Source organism: Dryobates pubescens, chromosome 4 (genome assembly GCF_014839835.1).
Source record: "Dryobates pubescens isolate bDryPub1 chromosome 4, bDryPub1.pri, whole genome shotgun sequence".
Taxonomy (NCBI): domain Eukaryota; kingdom Metazoa; phylum Chordata; class Aves; order Piciformes; family Picidae; genus Dryobates; species Dryobates pubescens.
In genome coordinates this window covers 38088834-38110885 of record NC_071615.1, presented here as the reverse complement: position 1 = coordinate 38110885, position 22052 = coordinate 38088834, and the positions used below count along the sequence as shown (strand labels likewise).

Sequence of the window (22052 nt, the reverse complement as noted above, 5' to 3'; positions counted from 1 at the left end):
TTGGTCAATAGAATCAAGATTGTTTGCTGTTAGCCAGCATTGTTGAATACTAGTAGTATTCCATACCTTCAAAAAATAGATTTCAATTAGTTCTCCATCTTCAGAAAACAAAATCTGATTTTGTTTGGTGTTCTGGGCAGGAATCTGAAGTTTGAGTATTGCAACTCTTTTGCTCAAAATGAGCAATTACTTGCAATTTCCCATAAAATACTTTCAATTTCTTCTTTATCTTGAATTGATAAAGTATTTTAAACCATTGCCTTTATATTTGATGCAGTGCATTTCTGAGGCATTCTCAAAAGAAGTGATTCAGATCTGCCTGCTCAGAGGTAGCACGTTCCCTGTTCCTTAGGCTAGAACGTACACAAATCCCCTGAGACAACTCCTCCTTTAATTTCAGAGTTCTTAATAAAATTGTTTATTTGAGCCTTAAATTGAGTGTTACAGTGAATAAAACATTTGGAGGTTAGGCTTTTGGCAGCAAAGGAGAACACTTCCAAACAAGGGATAGCTGGTTTTACCCTCTATTTTTTTGCACGTTCAGTATGAATTTTCTTCATGGTGGAATTATTGTTTTGTATGAAATCCAGGTCTATACAACAGCACATTATGTGTAACATGGAAACTTTCTTACTCTGCAGATATAGATATATTTATGCACAGAGAATACGCATAGAGTAACGTATTATACCTTAATCAGTTTGCTACAGATGGTAGCAGTCCTTCTTCACTTTTATCTGCATGTTGACTTTGGAGGACCTCCAGACAGGGTCTGTGGATTGAGTCTGTTCTGATACCAATAATTCTGACTTTCCCTAGTAGTTCAGATGAGGTGTTGAAGCCATCCATCTAAATATATGTTGTAAGACTGTTTGCCTTTCAAGTTCACAGGTGGTTATCTGTAAGTAATCACTCAGGATAAAATCTTGGCCCTTGGTCACTTCTTAATAAGATCATTATCAAGGCAGAGTGCCTGTTACTTTAATATGGTTGAGACTTTCTTCTGGGGTTAAGTAAAATGAATTTGCCATCAGGAAGAAAGAAGCGGTGAGGAGCTGGTTGTTTGAAATGTCATTTTGTTAATTTGGATGTGTTGGTAGCTTGGTATGCCACACTAAAATTAGATTGTATAAATAAGCAACCTTGCTTTTCTCAAAAGAAAACAAATGGAAAACAGTATAAAATTCATCTTAGCAAAAGGCTGTGTGTTTAAAATCTCTTTCAGTAGGTGCACTGTAAAATGAATGTCGCATTAAACTGAAGAGCAATGGGTGGAGGGTTTCACTGATGATACGAGAACTGTCTTGAATGTTTGAAATTTTACTGCTGAAATAAGTCTGTCATCTTCAGCCACTTTTTAAGATGTGGGTTTGGAAGGTCAAGTAGCCTTCAAGAAAGCCCCCCAGAAGTGCACTAAGTATTTTTCTCAGGCTGTCTTTTTCCCTTTCTGCCACTAAGAGTGTACACTTAAGGAGTTAGAGATAAAGCTTAGCATGGTGACTGTGTCAGGGGACTGCCCGAGGAAGGCTTTAAATTTTACAGCTACATTATCTTTCTGACTGTAGTTAAGATAAAGATCTAATATAAAATCACTTTGGACTGTAATGCTTTCCCTAAATGAAATGAAGGTGTTAACCTACTTGATTTGATACACTTTACCCTAGCTTATAAAGCTGGGAGGAAGGTGAGGTAAACTTTAATTAAAACTACAGCACATATGCCTTCTAGCACTGTGCCCTGTACCTTGCTAGGACTGTACAGTAAGCAAAATAAAATGTACCTCACAGCCGAGGCAGCAGGCTGGAGCCGTGTTCAGTGAAAGTAATTTAATTAGTGTTGATCATGACTCCAGATGATGGTGATTTGATAAGGAATAATTTAGTACTTAACAGCCTTTTACATGCACCAACTCCATGTGGGAAGGTAAAGCAAATTGCACAAAATGAATGTGCTGCTTTCACTTGTGCCTGTGCCAGTGAGCTGGAAAACTGCCTGTTAGCAGACGTTCAGGCTCTCAGCGCTGTGATGAAATACGCAGCCAGTTCTCCGCGCAGGGCTGTGGTGTGGGAGTCTCTGTACTCCCGTTATTTAAAAATAAATAAGGGAAGTAATTTTTCATAACAGATTAACTCTGAGGAAGTAGCAAAGTTAAAATAAGGAAAAAACAAAACAACAGACCAGCATGTAGCCTTTGTGCGAATACGTGATCCTGGCTTTAAAAAAAGTCTTGTCGCACTTGTGTTTTAATTCTCTGATTCAAGTCAAAGAGATTGCCTACCTTGGCATTGGAGCCACCGTTCTGGAGTTGTGGGGTCCATCACATGCATTGAACCTGCATCATGTGTTATCTGACCAGGGCATGCAAGGCGAGTCAGCAGTTGGGAGTTCACTAGCAAAAAACGGAAATGAACTAGGGGATGTCAGCCTGCTTTGCAGTTATGGAGGAAAGCTGACCAGGCTGCATTTTGCTCTATTGTTAAATATGAGTGTCTTTATTCACAAAGTCCCCACGGTCTTCTATTTTAGTGCAAGTTCAGACAGTTTTATACAGAAAGAGTTCTTTCCTTGCTGTGACATTTACCACTTTTTGTCTCTGTTTCCTCAGATACTGTGCTGTGCATGTGTATTTGTGAACTGTCTGCTTTTCCTTTGTAATCTTCCCAGATAATTGACTATTATCCACCAAATATAATAGCTGTATGGCAGTTACAGAGAGAATTCTTGTGAATTTTGTGAAAATATGTGGCAAAATAACAGTGCTGTCTTGCAAATGCCTCAGCTGAAAGGCAATGGCAGGAATAGTAGTCAAGTAATAAGTTTGTGAGTCAGTTAATAGAGTCAGTATGAAGTAGACCCATTGTGATAATAGACCTATTTGTGAAAGGGTTCTCCGAGCGATGCCCAGCTGTGGGAGAACCCATGGTGAGAATCTGGAATCCAGATCTAACTTGCAGTTACTCAGAGTTTATTGGCTGTGATGCTCATTTCTTAGAGAGCACCTCGTTTACCTCCCCATCCCCTGAACATCCCACTGAACATCTGTGTATGTTTGCAGGTGGATTAGTATCAGAAAATACATCATACATAACAGATTGTCTTTTCTAAGTTCAGGTGCAATGCAATGGAAAGAGGCTACTTGGTGGTATATCACAGTGGCCTGATTTTGTGCTGAGATTCTCTACCAGGAACCACTGTACATACATGATTTCCATGGAGTGGGATGTTCAAACTACAGTGTTTTGGTGTCAGCATCAAAAACTGAAAATGAAATTGATCTCTGAACTCTAGGTTTCTCAGAGTTCAAAAATGTATTTACCACCTCATTTTATTTAGAAGCTGAAGGATGTGTTTTCAAGCTGTTAAGTAGCTGCCTTTTGGTCCTTTGTCATCCTCGCCCCTTTAGATTTGGCTGGGTCAAGTGAACTTTGAATTTTCTTCTGCTTTAATTTTGATTAAGGTTCACTATGAAGTGAGAGAAGTTGGCTGCCTTAAACTAATATCCTGGTTAACCTTGTCTTTACCTTTGGCTTTTTTGCTTAATGCAGACTAACTTGCACTTGTAATTAATGCTGCATTTATGTCACGCTCCCCTTATCCTTTCTACCTTTAAAAGATATGGTTATGTTTCATCCCATTTACTATTGACTGTGGGGCTATCTTGTGTATTTCTGAGGAAAATTGCTGAAGCCATTTCTTGTGGGTTTTTTTTTCAGATGTTGATTATAACTAAAGGGATATGTAATTGTTCAGGTTCATGAGCTTCGCTGCAAATTTTCATGCATTCTGTAGGACAAAAAGAATACTGATCATATGCTTGAGCCTTATATGTGAGGAATTTATTCTGCATTTGTGTGGCTCTTTGAAGTGAACTACTATTGCATTTATAGCTAAAAGCTACCTCACTAATACTACTTATAAACATTTGGTGCCTGGGAAGTATTTTGCCTCTGACAACATTTACAGTAGTTAAGCCAAATATAAGTGGGCTGTTATTTTGCTGCTAATGAGATGGGATCCTGGCCATCATTCTATTAAACAATAAAAGTGCTAATAGCCAATGCAAAGGATCTCTGGTGTCTATTTTTCAGTTGACACCCAGAGAAATATTCCCAATGTTTATTTCCTATATTGTTTTTAATATTATAGCAGTTTAATTAATCATGTGTTTAATTAGCAGTGCCTAGCTTACTTGAGAAAGCTCATTGTTAATATTGTAGTTGGGGTTTAATTACATTTTGTTTCTCTTTACAGTGGCTTTTCACGGTCTCCCTGTGAAAATCAAGAAGGAACCCCATAGCCCATGTTCGGAACTTGGCTCCGCTTGCAGTCAAGAGCAACCATTCAAGTTCAGTTATGGGGAAAAGTGCCTGTACAATGTCAGGTAAAGCAATTAGGAGCATGTTTGCAGTGAGAACTGCTGATTTAAATGAGGACTGACTAAAGAGTAATAAAACCATAATAGAGATCTTACAAAAGTTACCTCTTCAGCAGATAACAGACTGATGAGATAATGCATTTAGCTGATGAACACTGATGGAGTTGTTTACAGTTGTATCAAACACTTACATAACCATTTTAAAGCAGTGTTTTTCATCAAAATGCATATTCTCAATTCCTTCTCCATGGGAGATAGCCAGAGTTTAAAAAGCCAGAGTGCAAGCGTGAAATAGAAGGAAGGAGTGTCTTGTTTTCCATGAGTTGTGTTGGAAGTACTTTCAAAATGCATTACACACATTAGGAAAGAGAGAATGCTCTGAGTAACAGGCAAGAGATTGGCAGGTCTGAGCAATGATTAGGTAACTCCCAAGTTTTGCAGCTATTATACATGTGTATTTGTGGGTGGTTACAATTTAAAATAATATTTCATTTCTGCACCTTTGTTACCTATTCAAAAGCAAGTTGTCTTCTTTTATAGGGATAGATAATAAAAGCTTTATTTATTTGTGAGGGTGGAGGGCCTTGCTATTACTGCATTCTTTATTGACTTTCACCTGGTTTGCACTTATGTGTCACTCCTTCTTTAATGTCAGCAGTGAAGGGTTTCTTATTGACATTTCAGTCTATTTTAGAATCTTTCATCTAGCTTGTGAGTTTTTATTCTCATTAATGTGCTACCAAAACTGCTAGCACTTAAACTATTTATATTTAACTTTTTGGATATGAAAGGTTAAAAAAAACCAACCAAACAAACAAAAAAAGACTGGCACCCTGCAAGCCCCAGGGATTTTAATTTCAAAAATCAAATGCATATATTGGTGCATTGGATGGATTCTAGGGGACCCAATGTAGGACAATACGGAAGTTCATGCTTGCCATCTACCTAATGTCTGCATTTTTCCTGTTTGGAAAGAGGGATGATCAAAGTGTGTTCAAGTCCTTTCCTGATTTGGGACACCTTTGAAAGCATCATCTGTGAATTTGTAGGAGCAACACTTTATTTTTGAAGAAAGGAGGGTAAAAAAAACCCCAACCTGTTGGGACAGGCTGATGACATCCTAGTGTGGGTTGCTAAGCCAACATACTATAGCTTTTCTGGGTCAAATCCCTTTCCTCTAGCTGTATTGTTTTTACTGCCTTCCTTTGTGATATGTGCTACAATTATTTTTCTCAGAGAAAATAACCTGCCCTTCTTTGCTCTTGCCTTACTGATAGTGCCTATGATCAGAAGCCACAAGTGGGAATGAGGCCCTCCAACCCACCAACGCCATCCAGCACTCCTGTGTCACCACTGCACCATGCCTCCCCAAACTCAGCTCAGACTCCTAAACCTGACCGGGTTTTCCCTACTCATCTTCCTCCATCCCAATCCATTCAAGACAACAGCTTCCCTATGGACCACAGGTAAAACACAAAACACTCAAGGGACCCATGCAGAAAATATTTTGATTGTGGCTGCAAGTCTTGTCAGAGTAGCAGTAGCTTCCTCTCCAAAGCTATTTCCTTCTGGGTTGGGCTAGCAGGGTGAAAACCAGAAAGGTTCCTGTTGTCAGAAATATGTGTGTTTTTTGAAAGGCTGGCACTCTGCTTGCTGCACTTCAGTACGACTTCATATTGACAATGACAAGACTTTTAATGACCTGATTCTTTGTCCTATGAGGGTGATTGCAAAGTGCGCTTGACAATCTTAGCTAGATTCCTTTTCTTATGGAAAGGCTGGACCAGGTGGTCTTTCAGGGTTCCATCTGTGATTCACTTGAGGCTAGTAAGCCCTACGAGGTAGTGAAGTCACTAACAGGCATGAACCTAGCTGTAAAAAACTGGCCTCTTGAAGCACTTCACCTATGCAAGTGATAAGTGGTCATGTTGTGGTGCTACTGCTTCAGAATACTCTTTGGAAGAGCGAATCATTTTTCCAACCCATTTTGAAATGTAGCATTTCAAACAGATGCCAACATAAACTGTGCTTAAATAACATTAGTCTGAGTAAAAGCCACAAGAGCTAGAGACTAGAATTAAAGTTTGAACTGTCCTTAAGTCACCCGGCTTTGTTTTGATATGTTAGAAATCCCCAGACAACTGACTGTCTTTCTTAGCTCAGTTATGCAGCAGATCTGCTCAGTGGATTTCCCTGAGTTTTGAGACAGAGCACTTGTTTGTGGAATTCTATTTATCCCAACATTTATTGCATGAACTTGTTTTTGTCTGCAGTATTGTGTGAATGCTCTGAACATTTAAAGTTTCAGCTGTATGTAAAAAGATACGTAATATTTTCAGAAACTGTACTTGGCTCTTCAACATTAATTAAGAAGCACCTGAAAAGAAAATCACAGTTGTTGGGAGTGTGATTTGCATGCTTCTGCTCTAATAAGGCCTGTCACCTCCAAGGATTTGTGCAGATCGCTTCTGAAGGGGTTGCTATAGTTTATATTGCTGGTTTGTGCTCTACTGAGATAGTTTTAAATATCACCCAAGGTTCTCTACAAGCCCTTCTGGTGGTGAAGAAACACTGAATCAGCCCGTTCAGCTGCCATAGTCACTGTCTTTTTCCTCCTCCGTGGACTGTGGTCTAACCACGCGGGCCCCCAGTGAAGCCAGGCAGCGGTTGTGATTACAGGATGGTGAATAAATGTGTTTCTGTGTACACACTAAAGTCAAGTTGTCAGGAGACTGACATCTCCAACAGCTAAGTGACTTCTGTGCAGAAAGCAGTAATAAGATTTTGCAGATGAAAAAACTCTTTTGTTTTAAAGCAACATGAAATAGAGTACTCAGCTGTTTGTCAGCCCTAATGTGAGTGTTTACCGATATTTGCATAAACCTCAGTATTTCGATACCCTTAACACTCGCTCTGCTCGAGCTTTGTAGGCTCTTTACTTTATTCTTTCCCAACTCCCCCTCTTTGATATTCATATTCTATAGCATTTTGCACTAATGCTTCTCTTCCATAATAGACCATCATGTGTTCAGTGAAGTCCAAAATAGCTGACTCAGCCAGAAAAGTCTCATTTTTCTCCTTTTTCAAAGAAAGGTACAGTTCTAGTGGAAGGTATTTTCCCCTATTTTCATTGTTATTTTGAATCTTGGCACGTTCAGTCGTTTGAAGCAAATGTGTACTTTGTGTTCTTGTGAATTAAAATCTTCCCAATTTAGAAGGGGATGTGCTACTACAATGAGTGTGTTCAGAAAATGTCACTTGAAAAAATGACCTACCTATGTGAGTTCATATCTAAATTTATAACTCATGGCATATTTCTTTGGAACATGCATTGGTGGCATAAGGCAGCGTTAGTATCTAGAACATACAGCCCATACATCTTCATACAGGGCATGAATATATGAACGATAAGTGGTCCTAACAAGTACCAACAGGAATCAAATCCACTTGTATAAACAAATGGCTTGATTCCATACAAAGCTTCCAGTACAACAAGTATTATTAACTTCCTTTGAGGCTTTGTGAGTGAGCCTGTTTCTTATTTTAACTTCAAGTTGCAATTTTCTGATTCACTCCTTGACAGTTCTTAATGATAATTTCTGCTTCTTTTTTTGGCTAATGAAAAAAGGAAAAGAGGGAAATGAATGCAGTGCCAGTCAGCCTGTTTCATAATACATTTGAGTTTCTAAGTTTATTTTCTGCAGGTGTAGGTGGATTTGCAAAAGCCAGTGTTACAGTGCAGTACTCTTTCTACTGCAAACCAGGATATTTACAGTAGCATTAAAAAAATTAATTTTGTCTCCACTACTACATTGTAATAGTTTCTATCTCTGTAGCTCCCACAGTATTTGGTAATTAAGCTATGGCAGTAAATATTTGTCAGACCAAGTTCACAGCAATATTATCACAAATTGTTTTAGAAATGTGTGCAACATATGAGTTGATAGTCAAGGTTTGTATTGCCTGTGCAATCAAACCCCTGCATTCTTCATTCATCCAGTTTGCTCTGAGAGAATGTCAGCTTTTTCTTGTGTGAACCAAAGTGAGTTCAGATACAAAGTACAGGAAGCTGAATAATGATTAGGTCTTGATTTATTAATTATTAGTGTGTGTGTGTGCCAGTGAGAAACCCATAGACAAAGGCACAAGTTTGTTTCTTTTTTATTTTTAACCTGTGTCTTGTTCATGGTGAGTGGTTACAGTTAGTAAGCAGTTTGTTGCAACAACATTGCATCTGCTTTGGATTAGTGCAGATACAATATTAGTACATGGAGAATTACCACTACTGTGGTAATCTGCAGGAGATAATAGGAAGACTTTGAGCAGTTCATCAGGGCACGGTGGGGAAACAGCATGATTGTATTCTTCTCTATGCCTCCGAACCTGCAGATGTCCAAGTAATTTGTTCACTTAGATATGTTTTATAGCAGGATAGCAATAAGCACAGGTTCTTGAGTAGTGTTGCGTGTAAATGAGGTGAACTTAAAACTGAATTATCAGATTGTATGCCTATTGCATAGCATTTGGGAGTAGTGAATGACAGCATGACTTATATGGCTGACTTCTTTCATGTAGAAATGACCAAAGGAACATGTGAAGGCAAGAAGGGAATTCTCAGGCATTGTTTCTCTTAGCAAAAATTTGCACCCTCTCATTTTACTGGAGTGCCTACATTCTCTTCCTGTTAGAGCTGGAATGCAGTGCCAACCTTTCAGGTACATCTCCCCTGAGCTCTGTCCTCTCTGAGGACAGAACTGTGGAATGATTCCAAATATGAAGGCAGACAATACTCTTTGTTCTAAATGTTTGCTGTGGTCAGAATGGTTTCCCTGTAACAGTAAGAATGGTAAGAGTAAATTGGAGTACAAACAATATGTTGCTAATACTCAGGAAAGAACAGAAAACTCTACCTAAGCCTCCTAAACTCTACCTAAGCAAAATGTTTGCTGCTGAGAAAGTGATATAGCCACTAGTCATGACCTGTGAAGATGTTTGGGGAGTAGAATATAGCTAAAGTCCTTTACAATGACCTCTCTAACTTGTATCCTAGATTTCGCCGCCAGCTCTCTGAACCTTGCAATTCTTTCCCACCTTTGCCTGCAATGCCAAGGGAAGGACGTCCAATTTATCAGCGCCAGATGTCTGAGCCAAACATCCCTTTCCCGCCTCAAGGTTTTAAGCAGGAGTACCATGATCCAGTTTATGAACACAACGCTATGGTTGGCGGTGCAGCCAGTCAAAATTTCCCCCCTCCTCTGATGATTAAACAGGAACCTAGGGATTTTGCATATGATTCAGGTAGGTGAGATTCTCCTTTAGTTCTGTGTAGTAAAGTGATAAATGAGACCAAACCAGTGCTACTGGTGGCTCTATCCTATGAACTGAAACTTGGGGTTTTGGCTTTTAAGTCTCACAAAGTAATTTATGTCTGAGAGAGCTTGCAAAGTAGTAAGCTTACATCGTACCATGTGACTTGTGCCACTGGTGCTTGCTCTGTAAAGGATTTCATTTTCCAGAAGTCTGTCCAGAAAGTGCACAAGTTAAATAAACTGGAAAAGAAAAAAAACAATGGGTGCAAAACTGTGCTTTGCTTAAGAAGTGGCTTATTCTGTACTATCTCATCTCTGACCTCTGAATTTGTGTGCTCCATTTTATGAGCTCTTTCATTTGCCTGCCAGAAATAGAGGACTCTTTCTCCTCTTACTTGTACTACTTTAAATCAGGAGTAACTCCGCTGAAGTGGAGTTTATACGGCTATAAAACCAATGAGGGAGAAGAATCGGCCAAATTGGTGTCAGCTTCTCAGTTTGTGCATGCTGCTATGTTTTGTGGAGGTGCATAATCTGTAATGCCAGGCTGCTGATGTGGGGAATACGCTGTTGCTATTAATAATGTTTATTATGGTTGTGCTTATAGGGTGGCTGGAATGGAGCCTTATTGCTCTACAGACAGTACAGAACAGAAAAGGTGGAGGCAGAGCCACTCTCAATAGCTTCTGGTCAAAACAGAAAAGATAGGAAGGATAGAAAGGATAAAACCAAATCAAAGGAATAGCATTGTAAATGTTTGCCACAATTTAAACATAATATTTGTATTATACTTGGTAAAAGAGAGAGGGAATTGGGGAAATAAAAAAGGAGTTCAGTAATGAGCATCAAGTGACAAGGAGAAGGAAGCTGTAAGGGTGGTATGGAGAGAAGCTGAGATTAAAACAGCATGGAGTGGGCTAGGTGGGGTAAACAGTTGATCAACATAGAGCCAAGAAAATGTGATCAAAACACGTTTTTCAGTTTCAATGGAAGTGATTTCTGCAGCTCCTTTTCAGCTGTGCCTCTGTCTGACTGTGTGTACCCCACACTGCTGAAAGGAAATTTCAGTGAATCCTTGTGGTGTTTCTGGAGGAAGGTACATTGCTTTTGTACACATACCTGCCAACTTGGGCAGTGGGTCAGCTGCTGGGATCCTGCCTGATTTCAGCCTGACTCTCCTCTGGATGCTGCAATACCTGCAGTGCTCTCTGGTTGGTTCAGTCTCTTGCTAGAGGCTTTTGCAGTTTGTTTCCTGAAGGCTACTTGACAGTTGAGTTGAGGCCTCCTTTGAAAGTTTAGCCCGTGACAAACTAGGTTGTAGTTTGACTCCGTGGAGAACTGATTTTTATTGCCTTTTCTGTAGCTAACTTAACATTATGCGTTGAGTGGGGTATTTTGGATGTTGTCAATGTTCAGGGCTTGTTTTAGAGTTTATGTTAGGAGAATTTGAAAAGAGAGCTGCTTTCTCCTCTCTTCTTCTTGACAAGCAAAGAACCCAATGCATAGGTAAATTTGAGTTAGGCCTATAGAGGGAGTGGATCAGGGGTGAAATATTTTTCCAAGTTGAAGGGTAAGAGAAGGTGAAAGTGAGTTCAAATTACAACGTTGAGATCTAGAATTTCACCTGGTCATTGGTTCTGAGGTACATGGCTTTGGCAGTCATGTATATTTAGTCTCACAGAGCAACATGAGAGAGATGATCTGCGTAGTGAATGTGGCAACGGATAGTAAAAGGGGGACTGCAGCTTCAGGCGCTACCAGTCCCTTGCAACCTACACAAGCACCGTTATTCATCCTGCTAAATTAGAGGCTGAAAAAAGGCCCTTTTGTAAGCGTGCTTCATACTGAGCTCCTTATTGTATTCTATCACTTTACATCTGGGTTGACTGCTAGAATTCATCTTTCTGTGGAATATTCTTTATGGAAAAAAGGCAGGAAATTTTATTCCTCAAACTTGTATCCAATCCTCTCATGCCTTTTTTATTCTTGTTTCTAGTACCCGTAAGAACAACATCCCACTTTATAGTAATGACGTTCAAGCAAAATGGTTGTTTCTTTTGTAGATGAATAATTAGTTTTAAAAAATGTAAAAGCTGTGTAACCAGTGGTCATGAAAAATTAATCTCTTGGTATCAGGAAGTACTTTTATTGGCCTCAGAATCACTGCATTTAAGTTGACACATCTGTACACTCCATAAATTGCAGTCAACAACTGTGGTCTGTTGATATTTTGTCTTGTTACCATCTGTTCTCTAGAAACCATCATTTTCCATCCTTGCTAAGAGTACATTAAATAACCCCTTAGGAAGCATAATGTATTTGTCACTGAATCATTGATTTCATTTTTCACCTATGGATGTACAGGGAAGGAGGAATGCTGGAGTGAAGTATTTTTGCATGGTATTTTATTGCAGCTCAGATAAGAATATAGAAACATATTTAAGAAGTTCATTGTAATACACTGAGATGTTCCTTTTGGGATGTTTTTGAAAGAGCCTCATAAAACTTCATTGCTTTTGTGCACTATACTTTTATACTTTGTGGGAAGCTGGTGAATGAAAAGCATTATTATGGAATGATTATAACTCTATTAAAACATGACATTAATTATGACATGGGAAATGGCAGATCAATTAGTTGTAATTGTAATTGCAGGTATGCAATTTCTACTACAGAATGTTTGAGATAATGGATAAAGAAAAATGTCAACAGAGTAGAAGCTCTTTCTTACCCATCTTCACTTCTAGAAGTTACAGTGCATCATACATGTTCTGTCAATCAGGCTGTATTTTGTGCCATGGATTTAATCGTTTGGGTTTTTTTCCACGGCTACCAGTCAGATGTATTTAGTACTTGTTATATCTAGCAACTCTAAGCACAAAAATGCAGCCAAGAACGTGAGGAACTTTCTGATTTTGTGCCATATACTCCAGAAGGCTTCTGAAGACCTTTGTTTACAAGGGCTATTAGTGGGCATTGCTGTACAGTTAGCACTTCTAGAATTCAGTTCATTTATTCAGACACATAAACAAAAAGAGCAAACTTGAGATGCCTCATTTATTCTAGGCTTTATTTATAAGCAGGATCTTTGCAGACTTGTTCTTCTCCACTTACTGTAGTGTATTTGCAAATATACTAAAGTATGACTCTAAGCTATGTGTGTATCCATTAAGAATCTAGTTCTTAAATTACTAAGTTTAAATGTCATATTTATTCTTACCCAATAGTTTGAAATAGTTATTTTGTTTGGAAAGTTCTTTTGTGACCATGTCTTTGGGAACGTTAAAATTTGTATCACTGTGGTGTTAGAGATAAGTAGAAGAGGAATTGTTGCTTGCATATACTTACCACTGATTGACAGGAATTTATCTGTTGAAATCCAGATAGATTCAGTCTTTCTTGAGCAAGTTAGGGGCAAGAGCAGGACTGCCCTCCCAGCTAAAATTCAAGATAACCTCACAATGAATAGGCTTGAATGAACCTTAGAAGTTCTGAATTCTTGTCACCTCAAAAGTTTTCTTACAAGATACTAGTCACATCACTTAAAAGAATGACTTATTCAAATAGACAGTAATTTCTATGCCTTGCTTTCTGAGTTGCTCCTCCCTTTCATTTCTGAGGCCTCACAAGTAATAAATACTTTGTGTTGGTCTGTGAGGGTGGATGGGGAACTGCTTCTCTGTGCAGAGAGATGAGCAGAGGCAGAGACACATCAAATAGATATACCTGTTTATTCTGGGTACCTGTTTATAACGAGGTAATTTTTAAAGAACCATTATGTTCACCGCTGAGCTCCTAGGGACTTGCTATTTCTAGGCAAGGAAATACTTGAACATCAGATTAGGGCCCCTATATAAGCACTGCAAGAATAAAAAAATATAGAATGTGAAAAATCAGTGCAGAAGCAACATGACAGCTTTAGAAAACTTTGTTGGGGCTGGAATGGGGTCTGTTTGAGCCTAAAATTGACCAGTCAGCTGTATTAATCTTGAGGTCATCCCTTCCTTACTTGAAGGGTTCTACCTCATTAAGTACACAGCTTCCAGCCTCTGTAGCAAATGAAGCAGGGGCTCCACCTGCAAAGCTGTTTACAGTATGGCTCTCCCTCCCCCAAACAGTTTTGACCTGTGCACTCCAGACAAGAGTGCCGAGGCAAAAGGCTGTGTTGTAACTGATTTGCAACAAAGGGGTTGTGTCAAGGTTGTGTAGGAAGTTGTAATTACGACACTTCTTAACCTCCTGAGTCTGCTTTTCTAGGTATAGGATGCTGTTAGCATTCGACCATTCATGTTATAGATGTGTATTTGCCTAATGACTGGGAACAGAATAAAAGTGAGGAACCCTTTCAAATACCTGATGTAGTGTTTTTTGAAGAGAAAATCAATATAAGTTAATGTAGAAAAAGATTCCAAGTAGCATCTCATTCCCTAGAGATCAGCTGACATGTCCTAAATTTGGGAGTTTGCTGAGCAGCATAAAAGAGTGTATTGAATTAAAGTTTTGAGGAGAAAAAAAAATATCTTGGAAGCGTTTGCAGGTTTTTGGATTGTTTTATTTTATGTTCTTTTTCTTCTATTTTTTTCCCCCCCTTCTTACCTTAGTTTTCAACAACAATTGGATATTCTATTGTGTCTCCTGGAGTGGAGGTAAAGTTTAAGCATATGGAGATGCTACTACAAAAGAAAAAGGGAAATCTTAGTTAGTCAGTCACTACAGATTTGCTATTTCCAGGATATTCTCTAGACTATTGACCATGCAGCGTTTAAAATGACACAACTTGTGGTGCTGCTTCTACTGTCTTTAATTATATTGGCTAATTTTTCTACAGTGCGTTGAAAATGTAAAGCACTGTATGAGTGCTAAGTATTATTACTACAATTATTCCCCTGGGAGATTATTTCACTGACTAATAGACTTCACAGTTAAGAAATATTTCTTGATCGTAAGCCTAAATTTTCCCTTTGATCAGTTACATTCCCTTGCTCACAGCTACACCTCTTTGGCTCATCCTGAACAATTCCTTGGTATTAATGTTCCACCTCTAAATCTCTGTAGACAGTTTGCATGTATACTTTTAGTCTGTGTGTGTGACTCTTTGTGGAGAGCTTGCTTCATAAATCCTTCAGCTGCTTAATCTTTTCCTCAAATTCTCTCTAGGTTTTCTTTCCTTTTTTTTTTTGTCAGGCTGCAAATATTTGCAGTGTTTTTGAACATAGTTTTTATAAATGCTCTGTCAAACAGAACTTATTCCAGCCTTTTCCTGGATATGGTGTCTCACTGCACGCATCTTAAAATTACATCTCCTTATGACCTTAAAGAAATTCTTTTACACAGCAGTACAACTGATCTCAATGAAAATCTGGCTGGCATAAAGGCAGTGGTGGGAGAAGGGATAGGAGCTTAAGAAATCTTCCCCCCTTGGTTTTGTTTTTGCAGTTTTCCTGAGTTTCACTTCAGTGGTTTTAAATATTTCACCCTCTAGTTTTGGGAGCTTGTTTTGCTGCGTTGCTTCAGTGGGCGAGCGTGGATTTTGTTAGGTAGCCAAGCTGCACTGCACTTTGTACTTGGGATGTGGGATGGTATAACAGCAGAAAATGAGAGCATCTGAGGGGGAAACCTGGACTATACAAGATTGTCATGAAAGGCAGAATTTTAACTTTTCACTCACTTCCCTTCTAGCTGACTTCCTCTATTCACTAATTCTGCCTGAAAGAAATCTGTAGTTAGAACAGAATTAATTTTGCAATACTATCTTCATGAACAAAGGGAAACCTGAATAACAAGCTAATGTGGGCATATAGGCAGGAGGCCATATATCTATTTTTTTCTTTCAGCACAGACAGTACAATCTGAAAAACTGTCCTGCAGTCCCTGGTTTTCAAAGAAATGGATAAATATCCTCTAAATCTACAGTTACAGTAAGTGGCACTGGCTAATGATTTGATTTGAGGATTGAGAGCACAGTCTGGATTTACTCTTTGTGCATTAACGCAGGTCAAATGGACACGGGCTGCATTTTAAATCAGTAATGGAAGGCTGAAGCCTGCCTTAAACCAATCATATCGGCCTTACCCAAGACCGATTGATCCCGAGAGACTGAGCTCTGTGAGCACAGCTTTTGTATGAATGGACTCTCTGCAGCCTGAAGTTTCATTCATAAAATGGATGCTGAAAGGAAAAGAGGGAAAAAAAAAAAAAAAAAAAGGCAGCAACCACCAAACCCACACACGCCAAACCCTGGAATGTCCATTTATGCGGAGCTGAAGGGTGTAGTGTTCCCTCAGCTGCTGCTTTTGCCAGTTGCCTTAAAGTAATGATTAATGCTCCTTGGCCCTGCTTGCCTGCAACCCGACACCATTTATGGCCTCGGTGTGTTTCTAATGTATAGTGAATGGGAAGGCTACATTCTCAAATCAGAAACATAAACAGGAACTGGTTGGTCTGAATTCCATTCAAATATGTCACTTCAGCCGTGCAGTGTTTGTCCAACTTCGATTTTACAGGCAGGGGATGGGGTGGGGGAGAAAAAGCAACACAGACATTTTTGCAGTAAGATTACCAACAAAAGGAGCGAGGGAGAGAGAAAATACTGCTGTCTTTTGTTTAATTTAGAGGGAAGCGATGTTTAAAATCCTTTTTACAGTTACTGAGTTTAATAAAAGCAAATACATGACTTTAAAGTATGCTTGAAAGATCAACTCCATGTGGAATTTCAGTTCAGGGCTGAATGTATGAGCCTTTGTTTTCCTTTCTCCTGTAAAAAAAGTTACACATCGCCTAGACAGGCTGTTGACATCTGGTCTCAGAAAATGCATTAGATGTTTTCACAGATCTAAAACACAAAGTTGTGGAAAGGAAGCTGCTTAAGGTTGTTTTTTTTTCTTTTTTTTAATCTGTGTGTGTAACGATTCCACTTAGGCACCAATTGATAGGGCCAAATATAGTTCTTCCTAAGTTTTGTTTCAAGTGAGGTGGAAGAAATGTCAATTAGCTATTTTTTAAGAAAGGAATGTGTGCGTATCTATGATTGCACAGAGTTGGAGATGTTGTTTTGGGGTTTTTTTTTCTTAGCTAATTGCTGGTATGAAGGCTGGTAACTGACAAAATGATGAACAATAGCTTCCCTTCTGAATGTGCTTAAACTGCATAATGGTTTAGAAAGAGAGTCCTTAATATTTAGATTGGTTTTCAGAGGAGATAGTGATTCTTTCTTCACCCATGCAACTTCGGTGCACCCACGTTTTTCATGTTGAACCTGCTGATGAAAAAAATAATGCTGAGTTTTTACCAATTTGTAGGACTCTATTGTAATTACATAGCTTCTGAAGGAATAGTGCTTTTAAGGGTGGATGGACTAAAGCCTGACCCACCAGCACATGAGTTGTGAAACATGCCCAAGCAAGCCCTGTATAAGGAGACTGTCAAGAGCTGTAGTATTTCAATCTGAATATCTCTTTTTGGAGAGACACACACATTCTGATCTAAGTGTGTTCTGCAGCTTTACAAATTTGTAGGTTTCATGATCAAAAAGAATCATTTGTTATGTCTCCCTGCAAAACAGATCATGTATTTTTCTTAGTGATGCCTACTGCCACTTCAGCTACTTGTTGCAATCTAGTTTGAAGAATTTCCTTTCTTACATAAAAAGCCATGTCTGTTTCCCACTGAATTCACTATTGCTCTTTACCGTTTAGCTGTTTAGCGCTTCTCAGTGGTGATAAACAGCTGCTTTCCACCAGGAGGCTAAAGGTATTTCAGTAGGGGATGAAGCACTCCTTTGTAAACAGTTTGTCAGTGCTCTTGGAAATCTATGAACAGAAAAGTTACTTGCAGTGTGATTGTGGTGTTTTAAGTTAAAGGCTAAAAGTATGATGTGTTCTAGTTTGAACATGTTATTTTTAAAAGGCTACCTTTGGCTCTGTGCTTGGTAAAAATCTTTCCCACTGCACCAACCACCTCTCCATGTACCATAGAAATGCTTGTGTTGCTCGAATTTGTTTCAGTTTAGTGAAGCTCTGCAAGGCCCTGAATGAAGGACAAGCAGTGCAGCAGCTCATGGTGTGGGCAGTACAGGGTCAGGCTGACATGTATGAGTAGTGCCTGGGAGCTGCATTGAGTGCAGCTACCCCAGGGGCTTGTGTGTGCCCTTCTGTGTCCAGTTGCACAAAGGTGGAAGAATCTGAATGTGCTGTATCTCTTGCCTCTGGGTAGACAAGTCACACAGCACATTTAAGACTGTTTGCATAGATACACCAGCCCTGAATGGCTGAAATAGGAGCCCAAACCCATGTAATTACTTTTCAGATCAAAAGGACAGTGGAGGAGAAGGGTATGGTGTACGTTAAATCCACTACCTGTGCAGTCTGTCCAAAGCTTTGGGGATCTACTCCTTTGGGAGCAGTTCCTTTTGGGACCTCTTCTTTATATGAAACATGTAAGTTGCAGAAGTATGCAGGCAAACAGTAAGAAGGCTCCATTTTTATTGTTATCTCTTTGTTTTATACCTGTAGGGAAGTAGACAGGTTTCATCTATGAATTGAGGTGTTTGAGTAAGTTGTTATCAGGCTCAGTGCATAAGGCAGCTGCTTGCCAGTGCATCATACCATTCACCAGAGCTGTAGCTGCCACGTGTGGAGACCAAAGCCAGGCGTGCAGCTCAACTTCTTCACCCTGGCTGTTATGGATAGTACATGCCTTCTAAGCCTTGGTCTCCCCTTCTGTCTCTCTGCACACACAGGTATGTAATGCAATACCTCTGTATCACACTGTGCTTTGTCACGTGTACATGGGTAGTTCCTTGAGCCCCTAGAATGGATGATGTTGATAAAGTGAACTACAAAGTAATTCAGAGTTAAGAGTGTAATGTGTCCTTTAGTTAGGAAGTCTATGTAAGGTCAGAAAGAGGAACAGTTGAAGAGTAAATGCCAGTTCAGGTTTACAGTTCCTGTGTGGCTCTGCTTCGTTCAAGACAATCATTTCATCCCACAGCCTGCAGAAGCTTTGTCTTCCCTGTGTCTTGCCTAGCTAGGCATGTGGGTTGAAATTCTTTTTCAGTACAGGGTCTGAAACCTAGTCCTGATCTTAAAAAAAAACCATCAGAAAAGAGTATTTAAGGATTCTTTACCCACTTTAAGTTATGCAGGGCTGAGACAACCTTGTTGTGTTAACCCTTTAAGTTCTGATATGATGATTAATATGAAATACTTCTTTACCAAGGGACCACTCAAGTGTCTTGCTTGATAATGAAACCTAGAACATGTGCCTGCTAAATGCAGTAGCAGATTTTTCTTGTCCTGAGGAACTCTGGGCTTTTTCTGCTTTGATACATTTTGACTAAGGCACAGCCGAGCCTATTTCCAGTATTTTCCTCTGTGACAGTTACAGATGAGAAGGCAGTGTCTGCAGTGTCTACATTACATGATTTTAAACCAATGGCACCTGAGAAAAAAATGGTTTAAAACCAGCATGATGATACAAGACCACAACCATTGGTTTAAGATGACTGCTATGTTGCTGTTAGCAAGTGGAGCAATGGAGAATGACCCCTAAGTATTCCACATTAATAATAAAAGAGAAATACTTTTATTCCTTGTCTCCATATTTGTAGGTTTATTTTGTTAAAGGTACTCTGCTGTTCTTGAGATGATGTAACTTTACATTGGGAATGACTTCATTAGAAGTCTGAAATAAGCTTGTTGTTTGTCCTAAATTCAGAGACATTTTTCTTCAGAGACTAAAAATTGCTAAAAGGTGATAGAATCAGTCACTGCAAACACTTGAATCCTGCCCTGGAAGTATTTTGTGTCTGCTTCTGTCTTACTTGTTCTCTTGAAACAATGCTTTAAGTAGAAGAAAACATGTAATTGCTCTGTAATTTCTGCACTAAAATGTTTTCTTTTGAAGTAGCTCCGCTTAGCTTGTAAAAATACTTCTGGGTCTTAGTCAAGCATTTAGTACAATTTAGAACTGCAATGCTAAATTTCATTGGTTGGACTTTTTATTAGATAAGGTAGAAATGAAAGCAGCAGGCAATTTAATTAGCAGTAATTTTTCTGGGCAAGTCATTACTTTGATGAACTTCAGAGCAATGTTTATGGCTCCTAATTAACCATGTTAGTCATTTGATTGAATAATCACTTTGGAAATGTTTCTACAATTTGATTAGAGTCTGACCCACTCTGATAGTCATAAATTAACTGATAGCACTTTAGGATAACAAGACTCTAGTTACTTTACAAGAAATAAACTCTTCCTTGCTGTATTTTTCGGTCCTCTGTGGACTATTTAAGCACAAGCTAACCAGAAGATTAAGTAACGATGATACAAACAGTGCTTGCCTTAAAAAGACTCCAGATGTTAATTATAAATGACATAGGAACATGGGAGATAAAACCCCAAATTGGCTAAGAATGCAACTTCTTGGAAACATGCGTAGTTCTTTATTCCATATACTCTGTTGTATCACTTTGCAAGAGTGGAGTGCATGAGTCGAAAAGGAGTTTGCTGCCAATACTAGTGCATTTTTACCTAAAATAGAAACCAGCATCTGTTTCAGTTCTACAACTTCCTCTTTTTTTACGTAAATTTTTCCATTCTCCTTAAAATCCAATCTGTTTGGTAACATGAGTGATTCCTTGCAGGTAAGCCACTACTCGTAGCCCTGACTTGTAGCCTGCAGAGCTATACTTGACTTTGGTGATCATTGAATCACTGATTCCTGTGGTTGCTCAGAATAGCTGCCTGAGACTTCAGAGATTCTGGAGGTCTGAACAGGCTGGGCACATGGAGACAGGAAGTAATGAAGAGTTCGGCACAGACGTGCAAGCAAGACCATGGACTGTTAGAGGAAACTTATTATTATTACTGCCCTGTGTTTCACTTGCTCTGTGAAGTCAGTGTAAAACCTCATTTTCTTATCCTGCCAAATCTTTGATACTCATCACTAGTCAGTGAACAGTGAAATTTGGAATCACAGTCTGAAAGAGTCTGTAGGCAGTGTTGGAAAAATAAATGTCTGCTCTTTCGACCTCTACACCTCTTAAAGAGTTACAAGTTACTGGTAACAGATTGCATAGCTTAAGGTAGTTATTTATCACAAGATCAAATAGACTTTGTTAAGCAAGACTTTTGATGTCCAAGAAGTGGGTTAAACATGGTTTAGATGGGCAAACATTTATGGTGTATTTTTGTTGCAAGTCCCTGTGTATGGGATGTAGCTGCTTGGGGACAATGCAAGACATGCAGATAAAAATAGGCATTTAATGAACACTGCTTTGATTGTCTCTCTTTGGTTTTTCTCATTTTTCTTGCAAATTTGGATAGAGCTGGGAAATGGCAAATAAATGTCTTTAGTACTTAGAATGTACACGGTAATTTTCTCTTGGGGGATGGGGTGCATGGTGTCATTTTTTGTTTAAGGAGGTACAGATGGAGGATGAAATGGATGCATTTGAATTCCTAGATTAAATGCTTAGCACCTGCAGAAAACTTCTTTAACCTCTCAAATAGTTATTTGGAGTCTAGAAAGCAATATCCTACTCTAAATTTACTCTGGCTTCCCTTGTGTTAATGCAGAGTTTCTAAGTCTCCACTGTGACTAGCAGAATTTTCTGTGTAAGTGTTTTAAACCAGTTAGGTCAAACTAGTTAAAAAGGTAGATGTACAAGCAGAGAGTTTAAAATATTTGTGCTTGCTTGTGTGGATTTTTTTTGTTCTGAGAATGGTCTAAAGCATAACTGTCATGGGAGTCAGCGTTTAGGAAAGTTGATTACAAAAGCAGTTTTGAGTTCTAGTGCTTGTACCGGATGGGATCTGTGATCCTCATGTGAGCTTTCTCCTCTGCCATGCCTTGTGCATGCTGCTCTGTAGTGCTGACAGGTTCCTCTTTGCTGTAACTTACATCCTTTTTGTTGCTCTTCTGCCTGCAGCCTGTCTCATTGGTAACCTGCACACTTATAATTCCAGACAGTCTTTTGACTAGCATTGTCGTCTTCTCCTTTCAGAAGTGCCTAGCTGCCATTCCATTTACATGAGGCAAGAAGGCTTCCTGGCTCACCCAAACAGAACAGAAGTTAAGTTTTCTATTATGTATCACTTTTGTATGAGAGAAATGTTAAAAAAGTGAAAAAGCATGGAGGGAATTGGGGGTTCAGTGGTTTAATTCTGCTGCTGGGAAGATTTGCATCATCTTTTTCCCCCTTCCCAGTCTCATTTCTGATGCACTGATTCTTTCATAGCTTCTTTTAGTGCCTAAGTTGATCAGGATAGAAGCAAATTTATTATGAATTTAGTCATTCTGCTTTTCAAGGCCTCTAGCAGTTGAAAGGAAGAGACAGTTAAAATTTTGTCCATTTCACCCAGTCTGTTTA

General features: G+C 39.1%; 1 protein-coding gene across 4 annotated transcripts in view; it reads left to right on the top strand.

Moving 5' to 3' along the window:
• The window catches only part of ETV1 (ETS variant transcription factor 1), a 66960-nt gene that overhangs the window by 30430 nt on the left and 14478 nt on the right, over positions 1-22052 (top strand). For 3 of the 4 annotated variants that reach the window (XM_054161131.1, XM_054161132.1, XM_054161134.1), the window contains 4 exons: positions 4252-4381; positions 5653-5841; positions 9426-9673; positions 21687-21755. In XM_054161131.1, the coding sequence (XP_054017106.1) occupies positions 4252-4381; positions 5653-5841; positions 9426-9673; positions 21687-21755 (636 nt within the window). The remainder of the gene's footprint in view (positions 1-4251; positions 4382-5652; positions 5842-9425; positions 9674-21686; positions 21756-22052) is intronic. The other variant, XM_054161133.1, reaches the window with a different exon arrangement.